Source organism: Podarcis pityusensis (genome assembly GCF_964106645.2).
Source record: "Podarcis pityusensis genome assembly, chromosome: 2".
Classification (NCBI taxonomy): domain Eukaryota; kingdom Metazoa; phylum Chordata; class Lepidosauria; order Squamata; family Lacertidae; genus Podarcis; species Podarcis pityusensis.
This window is the reverse complement of record NC_138029.1, coordinates 8,539,155-8,558,174: the sequence shown is the minus strand read 5'-3', so window position 1 is coordinate 8,558,174 and position 19,020 is coordinate 8,539,155. Positions and strand designations below refer to the sequence as shown.

The 19,020-nt window shown below is 45.0% G+C and overlaps 1 protein-coding gene across 2 annotated transcripts in view; it reads left to right on the top strand.

Annotated features, from left to right (window-relative positions):
* FAIM2 (Fas apoptotic inhibitory molecule 2) overlaps window positions 1–19,020 on the top strand; it is a 40,360-nt gene that overhangs the window by 11,606 nt on the left and 9,734 nt on the right. For both annotated transcript variants that reach the window (XM_080994981.1, XM_080994982.1), the window contains 8 exons: window positions 3,413–3,513; window positions 4,702–4,766; window positions 8,592–8,645; window positions 11,099–11,149; window positions 12,522–12,561; window positions 14,606–14,643; window positions 16,430–16,517; window positions 17,565–17,660. In XM_080994981.1, the coding sequence (XP_080851107.1) occupies window positions 3,413–3,513; window positions 4,702–4,766; window positions 8,592–8,645; window positions 11,099–11,149; window positions 12,522–12,561; window positions 14,606–14,643; window positions 16,430–16,517; window positions 17,565–17,660 (533 nt within the window). The remainder of the gene's footprint in view (window positions 1–3,412; window positions 3,514–4,701; window positions 4,767–8,591; window positions 8,646–11,098; window positions 11,150–12,521; window positions 12,562–14,605; window positions 14,644–16,429; window positions 16,518–17,564; window positions 17,661–19,020) is intronic.

Below are 19,020 nucleotides of genomic sequence, written 5' to 3'. Positions count from 1 at the left end.
GCTCCTGCAGACCAATCATACTGCTGCATTGTTCTAGGACCAATCAGACTGCTGCATTTTGGATCCTATTCAACTCAGAACATAACAACAGCAATAGAAAACAGAGTGAGCCTTGCACCAAACAAGCAAATCTTTCACCATTTTAAACCGAATAACATTGGAAGTTAGGCAATGAAGCATCTTGAATTCAATGTTTTCATTGTGTAGTGGTGCCTTGGGTAAAGTACGAACTCTGTAAATGAAGCAGACTGTTGTATCTTGGCCAAATTTGTCCCTTGCGTGGATAGAGTTGTCATAATAGGTGATGTCAAGATGGTATAGTCTGAGACAATTAAACCAAGCTGTGGGATTTCTTCTGCATTAGGAGTAAAGGAGAAATATTCCCTGGGAGACCCTCCTCATATGCTCACAAGAAGACTTAATGCTCAGTAATAGGAAAAGCCTCAGCCCCACAGCTGAAAGATAAAGGGCTAACCTGAGCCCTAACTGCAATATCTATATAGCCCATGATATGTATAGACACATAACATTTTGTAGCAAAATGTCTGTCCTGATTGGCTATGGTGGAGATGAGGCAACTGTACTGCAGTATTTCCTGGAGGCAGTAAAATGTATCTCTGCATTTTCTGCACACTTTTATGTATTATTACCCGCTATCACTCAGTGATAGGAGAAGGGATTTCAAAGGTACAATCACTGGAATGCCTTTAATTTTATGAACCCGCCCATGTATTAAGATCTTTAAAGCAGGTTCTTCTCCAGTTATAGGTGGAATACAATATGTATACAGTGGTACCTCGGGTTAAGTACTTAATTCATTCTGGAGGTCCGTTCTTAACCTGAAACTGGTCTTAACCTGAAGCACCACTTTAGCTAATGGGCCTCCCGCTGCTGCCACGCCGCTGCTCCACGATTTCAGTCCTCATCCTGAAGCAAAGTTCTTAACCCGAGGTACTATTTCTGGGTTAGCAGAGTCTGTAACCTGAAGCTTATGTAACCTGAAGTGTATATAACCCAAGGTACCACTGTATTAAAAAGATAGGCCCTTTGCTGTGCTGGCACTTCAGCTATGGAATGTTCTCCTGTGGGAGGTATCAGTTCTATATTCTGTTTGGCACCTTAAAAAATAATAATAAACTTTTAAAAAATAAATAAATTTCAAAGACATTTTTAAATATTGTTGTGTTTTTGGTCCCCTCAATTTTATTATAATTTTGTTGAATTTCTTTTGAGTTCATTTACACTATTTTAATACTGCACTGCATATTTCAAGTGTTTACCTATACAACTCTGTAATCTACTTTTGGATGAAGGCATGGTTTATGCATTCTTAAAATTAATAAGTATGTATTTTATTTTTTTCCTAATCTCCCCCATTATTTTCAAAAGAGATATTGGGGTCATGGTGAATGAAAATGCTCAGTGAAAATATCAACTCAGCTCAATATATGATGGCAGTAAAGAAAGGCAACTTTCATTCTGGATGTTAGTAGGAAAGGGTTTGAAAATAAAATGAACCACTATCATAATGGCATCATATAAATCTATGGTGCAGTCACTTTTGGAATACAGTGTACTGTGCTGGTCATTCCATCTCAGAAAGGATTATTGTAAAGTTGGAAAGGGGCAGGAAACAGGTGAATTACCTTCCTTATGAAAAAAGACTAAAGTGTGTATTGTTTTCAGTTTGGGGGGGGGAAATCACAAGGGATACATGGTAGAGGTTTGTCACAGTGTAACAACACTGAATAGGTGTTGGTATCTTGTTGTTATATTTCTTCAAAATCTTTAAATGTGGGTTCCATTAACAATTATCCAGGGATAACAGCCAATCTGAATGTTTATTCAAGGAACAATGGAAAATTCACATTAAACCAAAGTCTGAGACAAATGAGATTCAAGCTGATCTCCTGAGTCCATTCCCACAAAGGATAGGGGGAAAATCTAATCCAGTTCACATTAAAAAGCGCACTTAGCTAATTCACACTTTCTGAAAACAACACACAAACTGAAGCAGAGCCTGCCTTCAAAATTCGCACTTCTCTGAATATTGCAGTGCAGTTGTCCAGCTAAGTAATGTGTACAAAAAGGCATACACTAGTATAAAGTTTACACACACACCCACCCACCCACCCACCCACACCAAGCACATTTTGTTCAGAACTGGAAAGTCCTGTGAAATGTCCTCTTTCTTGGGACTTTCACATGATCCTGAGAGTACAAAGTCTACCTGGGCTCCCCAGGCCCTGTGGCCTTTTGATCCTATTTTGTGTTTCTTTGGTAAGAACTGGAACATGCAATTTTCATTGTTTTGCTGGGTTGGCTACTCCCCCCCCCCTTATATCTTTGATCTATGATACTGTCACCTGTGACATCTTTTTAAACTGTTCCTCTTGAAGATGGTAACTTTCCATTCACTTCACCCTCAAAAGGGACTCAAATGTTGGCCTTTTCCCCCAACCTGCAAAGAATATGTTTTGGTCCCCATTAACAGAAGCCACAATCTAACCAAATACTCCAGCTTAATGCACTGGCGCAGTTCACACATCACACATGTTTTCTATTAACATGCTGATCTGGGCCACTTTGCTTATCCCTGCTAGCACATGGGAGAGACAAACCATGATCTCTAGCTTAGCATCACATCTAAAGCTAGAGATTTGGCTTGTTTTGCTCAGTGAAGAACAAAGTATTGTCTTCTCAGAGACAAATTTGGGTGGATCTTTGTGTGATATACTGATACAGAATCAATGAAATATACAAGTCTCATTCAATGTTGCTGGCTAAATCCAGGGAACATAAATGGTAACCATTTTATAATGTCTGAAGAAAGCTTATGTATCAACAAGAAGTAAGTAAGTTTGGGGGTTTTGTTTATTTTTGTTTTGTTTTGCAAAGGCCTTTGGTTTTATGACATAAAGTTCATTCATACCTGCTCCTTTTTGTGTGGTAGAACATTAAAAAAAGGTAAAGGACCCCTGATAGTTAAGTCCAATCGTGAACAACTCTGGGGTTTCGGCGCTCATCTCACTTTACTGGCCAAGGGAGCTGATGTTTGTCTGCAGACAGTTTTTCCAGGTCATGTGGCCAGCATGACTAAGCCGCTAGTGGCAAAACCAGAGCAGCGCATGGAAACACTGTTTACCTTCCCGCCGGAGTGGTACCTATTTATCTAGGTTGGCAGGAGCTGGCATTGTGTTTTTGTTAATGACAGTTGAATATGCAGATACTGACTTGTCATAGAAAACATCATCTGACTTGCTGCAGACTTGGGGAAACCAGTGACAGAGTGTCCTAGTGGCGTTAACACGCCTGGAAGATTTTGTGCTGCTTTGAAGAGACATGGGCCCTACTTGCGCCCAGGAGAGCAGTGGGGCAAAACTTGACTTGTCTTACTTTCCATCCTTTTCAGGCTCCAGTCCCAACTATGGCAGTGGATTTTCAGGGGACACTGAGACACTCACAACTTTCAGCTGGGATGACCGCAGTGTACGCAGGGTGTTCATTAGGAAGGTAATGTCTTTTACAGTCAACCTTCCTCCATACTGTACTGAACAAGGGTGTCCAACATGCTTCTTGCTCTAGGCTCACTTATAAGAAGAAGAGGAGTTTGGACTTGATATCCCGCCTTTCACTCCCCTTAAGGAGTCTCAAAATGGCTAACAATCTCCTTTCCCTTCCTCCCCCACAACAAACACTCTATGAGGTGACGCTGAGAGACTTCAGAGAAGTGTAACTAGCTCAAGGTCACCCAGCAGCTGCATGTGGAGGAGTGGGGAAGCGAACCCGGTTCACCAGATTACGAGTCCACCACTCTTAACCACTACACCATGCTGGCTCTTATCCAGTTTGCCTCCCTATCCAGTTACATGTGGGCGGGAGTGGGGTTGGAGACCTATGGGTGTGATCCCATATAGGCCACAGGACTTTGCGTTTGTGTCACTGGTGTGTGTCATGTGAACCCCCTTCAAGAAACATAGCTGATGTATAAGGAATTAAGTATAAATAGATTAATAGAATATTAAAGGAAAAAATAAGGTTAGAATGTTAAGATAATTATAGGATAGAAAACAGAGGAAGATGGAAAGGAATTGCTGAAACAATTAACAGAAGTGGAATACAAAAAGGGAGGTGTGAGGAGGTCGTTGAAATAAGTGAATGAAAGATAAGATATTGCAATTATTTGATGTGTTTTAAATTGCTTTTGTTTTGTTTTGTTAGTTTAATGTGTTAGTGTGTTTGTGTTTGTGTTAGTGTTAGTGTTATGTAGTGTTTTTGCATTGTATTGTATTGTCCATTCTTTTTTTGTTTTGTTTTTTGTAGTGTTTAAATTGTTGGAAAAGCAATAAATATTATTTAAAAAAGAAAGAAAAGAAACATAGCTGATGGACAGAGCTATGCAGATTGCGTTGATTCTTAATGGCTCACATCCCACAAGGAAGGATTGTGTCTAACTATGGGCTGAATTCAACTAAGTTTTTGCACTATTGGAAACCAGCACAATTAGGCCTGCTGTTGCAGCAGGATTTGCCCTGTGTAGTTGCTCAGGAGGTTCAGGAGAACCTCCACAATGGGTTGGGGGAGGAAGAGGGAGAATCAATTATGCACTGATGGAACGATTGCCTTAGCACAGTGTTGAATTCTACCTTTTTTCCCTAAGCATCAGCCATGCTTATTCGATCCTTTCCCCCCCAATTTTAGGTTTACAGCATCCTTTTGCTTCAGCTTCTTGTTACAGTTGCCATTGTGGCCCTCTTCACCTTCTGGTAAGTCTCTGGCCCACCAAGAAGCCTTTTGCTTTAGGTGCCTTTTCTGCTTTGGCTAATGTTTCCTAATGGTAGTACTGCTCCCGTATTATTTCTTCCTGTGCACGGGGAATAAAAGGAGCAAACTATGCATGACTTTCTGACTTGTGGACTATCCTGCGAACGTCTAAGTCCATGGACTTGCATTCAAGCTGACACACTTGATTGATGATATATTATTTATTTGTTTTACTGTGTGTCTGGAGCCTTAAACAGAATGATAGCAGACTACAGGAAGGTATTAATAGCTTCCCTCAAAATTTCTGGGATATTTTAACCAAAGAGGAGCATCCACAATGGCCTTGAACATTGCTTTCAGGAGCAGCCAGTGTGGTACCCACCAGATGCTGTCGGACTCCAACTCCCATTGGCCCATCCAGCATGACTAATTGCAAAGGATGATGGGAGTTGCAGTTCACATTTGGAGGGTGCCATCTTGGCTACCCCTGCTCTAGGTGAGAATTGGTAGCACCTAGGGATGGATGGATCTGTCAGTTTCTGGTTCTCTCAGTTTCTCATTTCTCCAATCATAAATTCTCATTATTCCTAACAAACATATTTTTGTATGCAGTTTTGACTAAGGTACATATTTTCTGCAGGCAATTTCTCCTAATATAATGCTTTTTTGTGTGTTACTTTCATGAACATATTCATTTTTTATGCACATTTCCCCATAATATATGCCTTCTTTTGTAAACATTGGGTGCTTGGAGACCTGCACTGCAAATTTTGCCTAAGTGCAAATTTCAAAGGGCGACTTGTGTTTCGCTTCTCGTATTGTTTCAGAAAGTGTGGATTTGATCAATTCGGCTTTATATGCAAACTGAATTGAATTGCTCCTCCATCCTTAGTGGCAGCTCCATTCAAAAGCTATATGTTCCACCAATATGTATCAAGAATGACGGGAATCTCATACATTAGAGTCTGTGGAATCAGTGAAATTTGTTGAAAACATTCATAGCCTGTCTTTCTACATGCTCAAGCTGGCTCACAATTTAAGATAAAATCAAATAATAATAATATATATATTTTTTTATTTATATCCCGCCCTCCCCAGTCGAAGTCGGGCTCAGGTCAGCTAACAACAATAAAATAGTACAACATTCTAAAATCATTTCATTATAAAATTAATTCAAATCAAATTGATGGCAACCATTAAGCTAAAGTTCTGTGAAAGGAGGGAGTCAGGCTGTGCCCTGACCAAAGGCCTGGTGGAACAGTTCTGTCTTGCAGGCCCTGCGGAAAGATGTCAAGTCCCGCATGGCCCTAGTCTCTTGTGACAGAGCGTTCCACCAGATCAGAGCCACAGCCGAAAAAGCCCTGGCTCTAGTTGAGGCCAGCCTAACCTCTCTGTGGCCTGGGACCTTCAGGATGTTTTTGTTTGAAGACCGTAAGTTCCTCTGTGGGACATACCAGGAGAGGCGGTCCCGTAGGTACGAGTGTCCTAGGCCGTATAGGGCTTTAAAGGTTAAAACCAGCACCTTAAACCTGATCCTGTACCCCACTGGGAGCCAGTGCAGCTGGTATAGCACTGGGTGAATGTGATCTCGCAGGGAAGACCCCGTAAGGAGTCTCGCCGCGGCATTCTGCACCGTTGGAGTTTCTGGGTCAGTCTCAAGGGCAGCCCCACGTAGAGTGAAAGAAAGATGGGTGTATGTTCTTTGTGCTTTTGTGAAGGGAGCACCCCTGACCTTCATACCACACTGTTCAGGGCCCATGAGGTGGGGTGAAGCAGCTGCCTCGGGTGGCCCAAACCCAAGAGGTGGTGCCTCCATGAGTGCTTCCCCGCCTCTGCCACTGGCTTCCAGTGAGACCTTGCTGAAATCTCACGAGATCTCATGGAGTGCATAAGATCCCCCTGGAAACTGCTGCCACTGCTTCACAGGCACTGCTGTACCACCCTGGTAAGGGAGGCTTCAGTGGTGGGGCGGAGTGACAGCACAGTGGCACATTCCCGTTTCGTCTCAGGTAGCAAAACCCCCTCCCTGGGTGAGATACATTGGAGATCACCCTCTCTTTGTCCCTAGCAGCTGTATCCGGAAGAAGAAAGCATTAGGACTCTGCAACACAGTTTGGTGCGCTTTTATTCATAGCCTCGGTTTTCAGCGGCCACCTGTCTGATGCTCAAATAGCAGAGGTGGTGGATGCAAAGGCTTACCTGCATCAAATTGCATGTCACATGAATAATACATTGGTATCGCTTGAGACTTTTCAAGCCATTTAATCACCTGGCTACAAAGCCAACAGCCATTTCCCTGGAGTAGAATAAAGCAAATAAATTGATGTCATTATGCTGATTGTGATGCCCTCTTCAATTATTTTTGAGGCTGTGTGGAAACTGATAGCATTGACCCCACCCCACCCCTTTCCTCAAACACTGGGTGGTTTAAGCGGTGCTTGCTGTTTGCAGGGTCTTGCTCAGTAAGTACATGAAGCATTTATGTCAGGGAACTGCCATCAGTGCCGGAGGGAGAGAGCAAAATCCAGAGGGATTCCAGAAAACGTCCCGGGATTGGGAGAGGCAGCCCATCTTCTGGGGAAGAGAATCAGTGTAGCACCAGTGGAGAAGGGGGGCAGATAGGGAAAGCGGCGAGGCGGTCCCATGACTCCTTGCCGGGGACCAGCGGGGAGAGTAGAGGTCCTCCGCTGCCTACGCCCTCCTTGCGCAGAAGGCTTTTGCGCAGAGAGAGGAGGAGGAGACTAGGCGTCAAAGAGCTTCTTTGCTGGAAGAAGTTTAAGAAACGCCCACTGACGGATTCTGCCAGCGATTGAGACAGCCACGGGTGAGTGGCTGTCTGGACAGAAAAGGTTCACTCAGGCAACCCAGCCAGGTGTTTGCACCGGCTTACGCATGAGCAACCCCTAGAACCACTACAATTTATTTCCCACAAATCGGTGTATAGCTGCACAGAAAAAATGCCTCGGAATAAGCCCCTCCTAGCACTGTCGATAGTCCATTCCTTTGCACTGATGCTGGGGTGAGTGACCCAGTTCTCCAGTGCTAACACAGCAGCAGCCTGTTACACAAGATACTAAGAACATTCTGACTAGACCCAGATCTGATCCGGCCCTGTAACTAGACTCAACAACAGAGTGGCTTCCTTTTGTTGTTGTTTTGTTGGCCAACCTTCCTGAGGTCACATGGCAGCAGTGGGTGTGGCTAATCACATTCTCATGCAAACTGCTTATATGCATGTACACACAGTCAGATGCACACCCAGGACCCCTTTTCGGGTAAACCATGCAGATCACCTGATACTACAACCTCTCTGCTCATCAGATAATTGATCTGATGACTGGAAAGGGGATACTTTTTGTTCCCATCAGGGTGCTGGGCTCCACCCAGCCCAGCATTGTGTCTACTTTTATTTTTGTTTCGTTTTAACTTTCTAATACTGAATTCTAATTTTTTGTAACCTGCCCTGAGATCTGCTGGTGAAGGATCGATAATACATCGAACAACAACAACTTTTTAAATCTGATACTAAAGTTGGTGGGGTCTTGGGAAAGCCAAAAAAATTGTTGGGAAGAGGGTGGTGGATCAGGCTCCCTCTAGTTGTCCGTATTATACACCAGTGTCAAGATTTAGCAGCAGAGGACACAATGTTACAGCCACAGTGTGGATGGGGAGGAGAGGGAGGCAAGAGGCAATGGTTGGGTGGAGGGTGTTTGGCTTGGTGTGCCTCCTACAGGCCATGGGCAAGCAGTTGAGATGCCAGGATCACAGATGCTCTGCTCTCTTTGAATTGCTCTCATGTGCCTTGTCTTTCTCTTTCTTTACTGCAGTGAACCAGTCCAAACATATATCCAAGCAAATCCAGCCTGGTACTGGGCTTCCTAGTAAGTACTGGCTTTATCTCAGAAATAAGCTTCATCTCTGTTTACGTTCTTATTTCATATATAAGGCAAGTTTAGTTATTTTGTAGGCCTAGTTCAAGAGACTATTTATTGATGGACAGGCTAACATCCAACTACATAGGAAAACAAAAGCAACCTTAAGAACAAGCTAAAGGGTAGAGCCTGAGCCCCAACCCATAATAACCCTGCTCAAAATGACCCTATGGCTTCAGAGGCACTGGGAATAGTCACACAGCTGGGGCTCACCCAGTGAATGTAATGCTAGGCAGGAGAAAATGGAACTTCATTTCATTTACAAATTCTCTAGAAAACCAAAGACCCGTTCCAAAGGTTTATACTAACTTGTGGATCATTTAATTGGGAACACGTGTTACAGATGTATACTGTTATTAGTTGTGGTGTATGTGTGGGGATGTTTTAGGAGATCTTTGGGGAAATAAAATAAAGAGGAAAAAGAAATGGGCAAACACTTTCAGCCCCTTTTGGCCAAAAGTGGGCAGAGTCAGGGGTGGAGCTTTCATTAAGCCCCATCCCATTTTAGTTGAGCACTGGAGATGAGGAGGAAGGAACCCCCTTAGTGTGCAGTGGGAAAGAGTACAGGGAGAGGAGGACCCTAGACATCTTTCCCTCTATGACTGAGTCCCTGGGGGGAAAGAGTTGGGAGACAGCGGACCTTGAAGCAGACCCCTGACCTGCTGGTTTGGACCTACAATAAACAATGGTTTATTGACACCTCAGAAGGCAGAGGGGTTCATCATTCCCTTCCCCCTCTCCATGATCAGCAAACAATGCAAAATAGCAGAGAAATGCAGGTTCAGTGCTACAAGGGAGATGGTGCAGGTGCACTGGCAGACGAAGGTGGGGGCGGGGGGGCGGTCTGCCCTGGGTGTCATCCAGGGGGGTGCCATCGCAGCCGTGGTGCTTGCCAAGCACCCCAGGACACTTGGTGCTTGCCACATACACCCCCAACACATGCCACGCCCCCTGGGATGCTCACCACGCCCCCGGGACATGCGCCACACCTTCTGGGATGTAGCTTCGCCACTGTGCAGGTGTGCACAGTTAATGCCAGCCTGGCTTTTCTTGACACAGCACTAGAGAAGCAACAGGCAAGGTGTAACCAAGGATGGGTAGTTGGAAAGCACTGAAGAAAAACTCTGGGGGGAGGGCCGTGTAGCTCAGAAGTAAAATTTAGGGTTTACCACCTTAGAACATGAGCATCATACAGGAAAGAGGAGTACCCCCCTTCTATGCAACAAGGTTTGGTTTTATTCAATACACACAGTCCATTGAACACGGCTTTCGCCTACCAAGAACACACGGAACACTGTGGAGTGACACTTTCAATCCATTACTTTATTGATGCTTGTGAAAATCTAGAGCTGGACAGAAGCCATATCTTACCTAGGTGCAAATCTGCCCTCTGGGAGTGGAGGGTTGGAGGGAGTTTTATTTGTTGTTGTTGTTGCTATGCAAATCTGCTTAGGTTTGCAAAATAAATAAAATACGTTTTCATTTAAAAAGAACCAGATTTAAGAGGTGGGGCATGGCAACTGCAAGTACTTCCACCCCCACTCCATGGCTGTTTTTATTTCCCAGCCTGACCACATGCCTCAGCCTCACTGTTGCAAATGTTAAGTGGAACCTGTCTTCTCAGTCACAAGCCATCTCCCCACCAGGCAGAAGGTGACAGTGCGGCAAACGGTTTAGGGTTACACTCTACAGCCCTTCACATAGTGGAAAATTACTTGGAGAAGTTTTCCTCTCGCACAGACTCTCTGAAGGTTGACCTCCTGTTCCCTATTCAATCAGTTGTCTGGAGTCACTAATAATTCTCCACCAGGTTGAACTGGTTGATTGTGTGGACCATCCCCCCCCCCCCATCCCATTAAGAAGGGTGTTTTCTGTTTCTGTTGTAGCCCTTAGCCCACTGGGATGTAGGCTGGGGTTCAAGGTGGAACTTGAGAGGCTTGAGCTAAAGTGCCAAGTAAGTCATAGATCCTTTTCTTTCTCCCTATTAGACCACAGATGGGGAGCTTGTGGTTCTCCAGATATTGTTGGACTGCAACTCCCATCAACCCCAGGCAGCATGGCCCAATGGTCAGGGGTGGGAGGCAGTTGTAGTCCATCATCTACAAGGGTTCCCCATCCCTGCATTAACCAAACATCAAGAAGGGCCATAGCTCAGTGGTAGAACAAATGGTCCCAAGTTCAATACCCTGGTATCTCCAGGTAAGACTAGGAAAGCTAACATAAGAAGAGCCTGCTGGATCAGGCCAGTGACCCATCTTGTCCAGCATCCTGTTCTCACAGTGGCCAACCAGATGCCCTTAATGGGAATCTGCAATCCCACCCCACTTGGTTCATCTCTCTCTCTCTCTCTCTCTCTCTCTCTCTCTCTCTCTCTCTCTTCCTCCCCACCCCTCTCATTGCAGTGCCGTCTTCTTTATTACCTACTTGATCCTGGCTTGCTGCTCTGGACCCAGGTAAAACCCTACTTTTAGTGCATTTGATAGAAAAAGGGGATTTGGGTTCTCTATGCATCTCCCTTTCTGTCTTGTTTGTGGGAGAGATCTGCGTCACCTTGGAAGTTTGGATATTCTCATATAAGTACAAGCTTTTAGAAGACATCTGAAGGCAGCCCTTTTTAGCGAAGCTTTTAATGTTTAACAGACCACAGTATTTTAATACTTCTTTGGAAGCCGCCCAGAGTGGCTGGGGAAACCCAGCCAGATGGGCGGGGTATAAATAATAAATTATTATTATTATTATTAGCTGGTCTTCTAGCTGTCACTCTGATGTAGATCTTCACTCATGCCTTCTTCCCTGGCAGGGGTGGGTGGTGCTGATGTAAGTCGGAGATAATGGCTCATCAGTTTGCCTTGTGGTGCATGTAGTGAACTAGGCATCACTGGCCTGGATTCTGGTTTTGCATTGCACAGAGAGAACAGACCTTCTTTTCTGAATGAGGCATGCCACAGTGAGGAAAATGCTCTGCTATAGTTATTCATTGGAAAGAAGAGGAAGGGAGGAAGATCTGATTTCCCCCACTGAACATGCCAATGCTTTTCAGTATATTGATGTCCTTGGGTATTATTCCCTCCAAATCCCTCTTTCCATTCAGATCCTAGCTTCTGTGCCCTTTTAGCAGATACTATACTCACAAGGGACGCGGGTGGCGCTGTGGTCTAAACCACAGAGCCTAGGGCTTGCCAATCAGAAGGTCGGCGGTTCAAATCCCCACAATGGGGTGAGCCTCCATTGTTCGGTCCCTGCTTCTGCCTACCTAGCAGTTCGAAAGCACATCAAAGTGCAAGTAGATAAATAGGTACTGCTCCAGTGGGAAGGGAAACGGCATTTCCATGCACTGCTCTGGTTCGCCAGAAGCGGCTTAGTCATGCTGTCCACATGACCAGGAAGCTGTACGCTGGCTCCCTCGGCCAGTAAAGCAAGATGAGTGCCACAACCCCAGAGTCGTCTGCGAATGGACTTAACTGTCAGGGGTCCTTTGCCTTTTTATACTCGCAGCAGCAAAGGAGTGACATTGTTCATTTCCATGCCACGAAATGCTTGCTTGATATAAACCACACATTGCAAGCCACTGTTGAAAAGGCACATCTGAAAAGGTGGCATAACTCTTAGTTAAGTTGAATCAGCAAGAGAAGCATTTGTGCTCCAGAGCATCTCTTGAGCGATAGTCACCCAGTAGAATTGTACGCATGTTATTGCCCTGCTGCTCTACCCGCCCTGCTTTAATTATCTGATTATGCAAGATGCTGTTGTGCAATTTTCCTTCTAGTGGTTATGCTCTTTGAGTAACGACAGTGCTTTCTTGGCTCCCTTTCACTTAACTCACAGGAGGTACTTCCCATGGAACCTGATCCTCCTGAGCATCTTTGTAAGTAGTATACCTGGGGCTGTGATTTGTGCTAAGCTAAGGGAGATTTTATGGGACGCGGGTGGCGCTGTGGGTTAAACCACAGAGCCTAGGACTTGCTGATCAGAAGGTCGGCGGTTCGAATCCCCGTGACGGTGTGAGCTCCTGTTGCTCGGTCCCTGCTCCTGCCAACCTAGCAGTTCGAAAGCACGTCAAAGTGCAAGTAGATAAATAAGTATCGCTCCAGCGGGAAGGTAAACGGTGTTTCTGTGCGCTGCTCTGGTTCGCCAGAAGCAGCTTAGTCATGCTGGCCACATGACCCTGAAGCTGTACAACAGCTCCCTTGGCCAATAAAGCGGGATGAGTGCCGCAACCCCAGAGTCGGCCACGACTGGACCTAATGGTCAGGGGTACCTTTACCTAAGAGGGACGCGGGTGGCGCTGTGGGTAAAACCTCAGTGCCTAGGACTTGCCCATCGTATGGTCGGCAGTTCGAATCCCCGCGGCGGGGTGAGCTCCCGTCGTTCGGTCCCAGCTCCTGCCCATCTAGCAGTTCGAAAGCACTTTTAAGTGCAAGTAGATAAATAGGGACCGCTTTATAGCGGGAAGGTAAACGGCGTTTCCGTGTGGTGCACTGGTGCTGGCTTGCCAGCTGCGGCTTCGTCACGCTGGCCACGTGACCCGGAAGTGTCTTTGGACGGTGCCGTCTCACGGCCTCTAGAGCGAGATGAGCACGCAACCCTAGAGTCGGACACGACTGGCCCGTATGGGCAGGGGTACCTTTACCTTTACCTAAGGGGGATTTTACAGGAGCATCGGACCGCATGTTCAACAGGAAACCAAAGGAAGACTTAGGGCAGAAAAGGAAAGTGTTTATTGACGCAGCCCATAGTTAACACAATCCCACAGGAGGCAGTGATAGACACCAACCTAAACGACTTTAAAAGAGGATTGGACAAATTCATGGAGGATAAGGCTATCAGTGGCTACTAGCCATGATGGCTATGATCTGCCTCCATATTATGCCTCTGATTGCCAGTTGCTGGAAACCCAATGGAGGGGAAATGTTCCTGTGCTTGATTCCTCCTTGAAGGTTTTCCACAGGCATCTGGCTGGCCACTGTGAGAACAAGATGATGATTTACCATTGGCCTGATCCTGCAAGACTCTTCCTAGGTTCTCACGTCACGTTCTTAAAGTTGTCTGTCCATTTCCAGTGGCTGAAAGCCAAAGTCTGAAACCATTGACTCTGTGAAACAGCCTTCGCCAACCCTCCAAATGTTTTGAACTCCCAACTCCCATCGGCCCCCACCAATGGTCAGGGATGATGGGAGCTGTAGTCCAGCAATATCTTTGGTTGATTAAGCACAAATCCCATCATCCCTGACCATTGACCGTGCTTTCTGGGCTGCTGGGAGTTGGAGTCCAACAACACCAGGAAGCCCCCAAATCAGAAAGGTGTAGACCAGGGGTAGTCAACCTTTTTATACCTACCGCCCACTAATCTTTCTTGATGGTGAAATTTCCTTACTGCCCACCAGTGCTCGATGGAAGGAGGATTCAGCTTGTGCCGTAGAACCCCCTACTGCCCACCTAGAATCCTGAAACACCCACTAGTGGGCAGTAGGGACCAGGATGACAACCCCTGGTGTAGACAAAGGGTACTTTAATTTTTGGGGGTAAAACAGTGCCTCAGAGTGCCCAGCAGCAAAGAAGGCTGGGGGTCCTGCACCTTCAAGAGTTGAATAGATTGAAGGATTTTGGCAGCACAGCTTGCCATGCAGGGGTGAGGGAAAAATTGCACCATCTGAAATTCCCCCTGCAATACAACTATTAAATGAATAGTTCTCTTTGGCTTTTGGTCTGCTTATGACACCACAGAAGAAGGAACTACCTAGTGTAAATCCATCCTTTATGCACTATTATTGCTTGGTGGGCCACAGGTTCTTTGAGTTTGTCCTCGGAAAGGACAAAGAGCATGCGTTTCTGGTGACATCTGGTTGCGCCTCTTTCCCTAACACTCAGCTCCAGCTTCTGAAGTTAACTAAGTGTCTTTCCTTCCACAGACTCTTTCCATGGCCTATCTGACTGGGATGCTCTCCAGGTAGGTTGGTCACAAGAAGAGACTGCATACTTGCCATATTTCTTCTATGTGGGAGATTTCATTCTTTGGCCTCACCCTCTGATGTTTCATTAGAAAGTCAGAGCATGCTTATTTAAACACACCCCTCTCTATCCCAAAGTTGGCATGTTCCATTTTGCTGCTTGAGGTTCTCATATTGTTTTGGATAGTGCAGATTTGATAGATTCAGCTTCAAGCATGAACTGAATCATTTTCCCCCTCCATCCCTACTTGTGGCCCAAGTCATGTACATTTGTCATTCTCTGCCACCATGCTGTAACAATCTCATGCAGAGGTGCATCATGAATTTTCATTGCTTTATTTTTGTCTGATGGCCTGTCAGTGGTACTGGAAGGACAAAACAAAGGCATTAGTTGGTCACAGTATCTAGTAGAGCAATCAGCACATTGCAGCAAGATATTCTGCTGTTGTAAATACAAAACAAAAGCATAGTATGCCAATTTGGGCTGTTCTTGATTAAGGCTGCAGTCCTAACCCCAATTACCTGGGAGTAAGCACTGAATTAAATAGGACTTTCTTCTTCTGAGTAGTCGTGTTTAGGATTAGATTTCAATAGGTGCATTCTTCTTAGTGTTTATCACCACATTTGAAGATGGGGAAATACCTTTGGAAGCAATTGCTTTGCTGGGTGCAGGCTAAAGATTCACTTAGCTCAGCTCCATTTCTCCAGCCATGACCAACTTTATTATCATTAATTATATCTGTGTCTTTGGAAAGTTCACAAGGCAGGTGGGAAGGTGATGTTGGGCATCCCTGTTATGTTATTTCCAGCATGTGGTTCTCAGAGTCCCTGTCCAATGAGATTCCTCTGAGGTCAGCAACTGTGGCTCAGTGACATAGCACCTGCCTTTGCATGCAGAGGGATGCTAGGATCCCTTCTTGACCTCTCCAGTTAGAAAAGCTTGGGTGCCAGATCTGGGGAAGACCCAAGTCCTTGAATAAGCACCACTGGCTGCCATGTACAAGGCAGGTTTAGATGGACCAATTGTCTGACTTGGTATAAGGTAGCCTCATAATTGCATATGTAGAGGTTGTCAGGAGCTCATCCTACACTACAGTAGGACCCTGGTAGCAACACATGCCTGACTGGCATGTTTTCTCTCTCCTGGTTGATCGTTTGGGAGCTTCAAAAGCTTTCTTCAGCCCGAACATCACAGCGACCGATGCCAACAGACATCGGCACACTTAGGGATCTGCAGAGTCTTCGCAGCTTGCGTAACAGAGCTCAGCAACTCAGCATTTTGGCTAATCTACTTTATTTACATGTAAACACACATGGAGCACTGCAACATGGCTCCCTCTCTCTCTAGCATCAGACAGTAAAGAGAAAAAACAAAGGACAATAGTCCCACTTCACAGAACACAGTAACACAAACATATTGTCTCCATCACTTTCTACTCTGTGGAGTCAAAACACACACCATCATGTGATAGACAAAAACCCCATGACTGCAATCATGGATCAGGGATTCTAACATCATTATGAGGTATCATTATGAGGCCCTATTCCTCAGAATGTGGAGAATTCAGATATTTTGACAACATCTGTTCCTTGTGCTCCTGAGCAACATATACAAGTTGGATTCCCTCTTCCTACTTAATGACTTTATCAGAATCCAAAGTTTCGAGTTAGTTTCTAAACCAAATGTGTCCCAGGCTTCTGAGAACTATAGCACATGTCCTTTCCGAAGGCGGATCTCTTAGTTTGGATCTCTAAAACCATTCCATTTCATTTTTCATTTTGCAGCTACTACAACACCAAGTCAGTCCTTCTGTGCCTGGGGATAACAGCACTGGTTTGCCTCTCTGTCACCTTATTCAGCTTCCAAACCAAGGTGAGTGAATGTGTCTTAGTAGGGTTGGGCATCCTAAATTTTGTCACTCCGTTTACAGGTGAAGGAGAAGTTGGGAGGGTCCTTCTGGCAATTTTCAGGTGGGTGGGGGCAAAACACGGCAAAAATAAGCTACAGTTACAATTAGTAAGTCCAGAGCCAGGAGCAGGTAGCTTTCATTCCCCACCTCAGATGTATCCCTAGAATAACACCACATGTTAACATAGCATTGTTCAAGGAGACATCTGGATATAAAAAATGGCAGCCACCTGTCACTGGAAGGAGCACCATTGCCATTTCTACTGGGGAGAGGGCCACCACCAGCAAGAAGCAGCAAAATGAAATGTTTAAAAAGGGAGCTGAGGTGGTATGGGGGCACCTTCAGCCTCCAAATTTGCTTATTTGTTCCTTCCTTTCAATCCATTTTTCTTTTGCTTTAAGCCTTTTTAGACATTACTGAGGACTGCGTTTTTTCCTTTAATAATCTGCAAGTTACTCTGGGAATCTTGATGGTTGAAGAACAGAATTTTATGCTGTGAACCGCCCTGAGATCTATGAGTATAGGGCGGTATGCAACTTCAATCAATCAATCAATCAATCAATCAATCAATCAATCTTCATAAAACATGAATGGCCCATTGAAACTCTGAATTTTCTATAAACTGAAGTGACAGGGGCAAACACCAATATGAGATACATTATGTTCTAATTTGGAAGGGTCTGAGTTTGGATTGTATTGGGAGGAGGCTTCCTGAAATCTCTTGAAATCTCCCCAACACATGCCGAGGTGGATATTGTGGCTCATATAGTCAAAAAGCTAGATGTGATGGAGAGCTTGTCTGAGTCTAAGACAGTGTAAGTGAAGGGATCTCAAGGCATGAGATATAACTTGAGAAGGATCTGCGTACGAGATTCAGTAGCAATTGCCTGGCAAAGGCTGTATGTGTTTGGTTATGTGAGTACCTCGTGCTCCCTGGAAGTTGGGTGCCCTTGAATATACTCATTCGGGGTACACAGCTACAGTGATGACCTTTTTCTTTCCTCCCACAGTATGATTTTACCTCATGCCAGGGCGTGCTGTTCGTGATGCTGATGGTGCTGTTTTTTAGCGGGATCATCCTGGCCATTCTGCTTCCTTTCAAATATGTAAGTCTCATCTTGCTTCTACCAGCAAAAATATACCCACATAGGATTGTGTCATTTCACTGGGACAGTGAGGTTCAGGGCCAGAGCACTCAAAATTGCTGAAAGCAGGAGTAGTCAACACGGTACCCACCCAGATGTTGCTGTACTAGAACTCCCATCATCCCTTACCACTGGCCATGCTAGCTGGGGCTGATGGAAATTATAGCCCAACATCTTCTGGCGAACACCATGTTGGTTACCCCTGGTTTAAAGCCTAATCTACACGGAATCACAGCATTGGAACAGGAGTCAAATGGGCTTTTAAGTCAACCCTCTGCTTGCTAGCAGTTCTCTGCTGCCCAACCTTCAGAGCCAGTGTGGTGTAGTGGTTAAGAGTGGTAGATTCGTAATCTGGGGAACCGGGTTTGATTCCCCGCTCCTCCACATGGAGCTGCTGGGTGACCTTGGGCTGGTCACACTTCTCTGAAGTCTCTCAGCCCCACTCACCTCACAGAGTGTTTGTTGTGGGGGAGGAAGGGAAAGGAGAATGTTAGCCACTTTGAGACTCCTTCAGGTAGTGATAAAGCGGGATATCAAATCCAAACTCTTCTTCAGAACCTAAACTACAGTTGCTGTAGTTGCTTGGGCCTGTTTCAAGAAAGTGAAAAGGGATAAGTGAATCTGTCCGTTTTGGTTTCTCTCTGCTTCTCATTTTTCCAATGTTAAGTTCAGTTCTCCACATTTCTGCAATGAAAAAGAAGAGGAAATCATGGAAATTCATTGGCATTCTAGCCTAAACGTTTCCTAGCATGCACATTTTTGTATGCAATTTTGCCTAATTCACATGTTTTTCCTAGCCATTGTCTCTAGTGCATTTTTAACATGTTGTTTTCAGTACTTAGTGTGTTTTATGCACACTAATGTACCCATTTTGGGGGTTCCAGATTCAAATAGGTGTCAAGTTTTGAATTTGGGGAAGTGCAAATTAGGTAGGTTTGCTTTAAAATGCAAACCAAAAAGAATTTCTCCTCCATCTGCACATGGGATGGAAAAACCAAATGGTATTCACCGCCTCCCCAAGATAACTTGGGCCATATGAGAAAATACTGCATGAAGGTGCATTATATTACACAAAATTGTGAATAAGAATGCATATGAATTTCCATGCAGACAATTTTTAAAAAAACACACCTTAGAACCTGATGCAGACATTGAATAACTGAACTTAAGACTGGGAAAATGAGAAACAAAAATCAACAGATTTATCCATCTCTATTCTTAGGCAAAATTGTGTCTGAGGTGGGTCTGGCCATTCCCCTTTCCTTTTGCAGCCTATGGAATCCTACCTGCAAGACCACTAAGATAGACTGGCTCAAAAGTC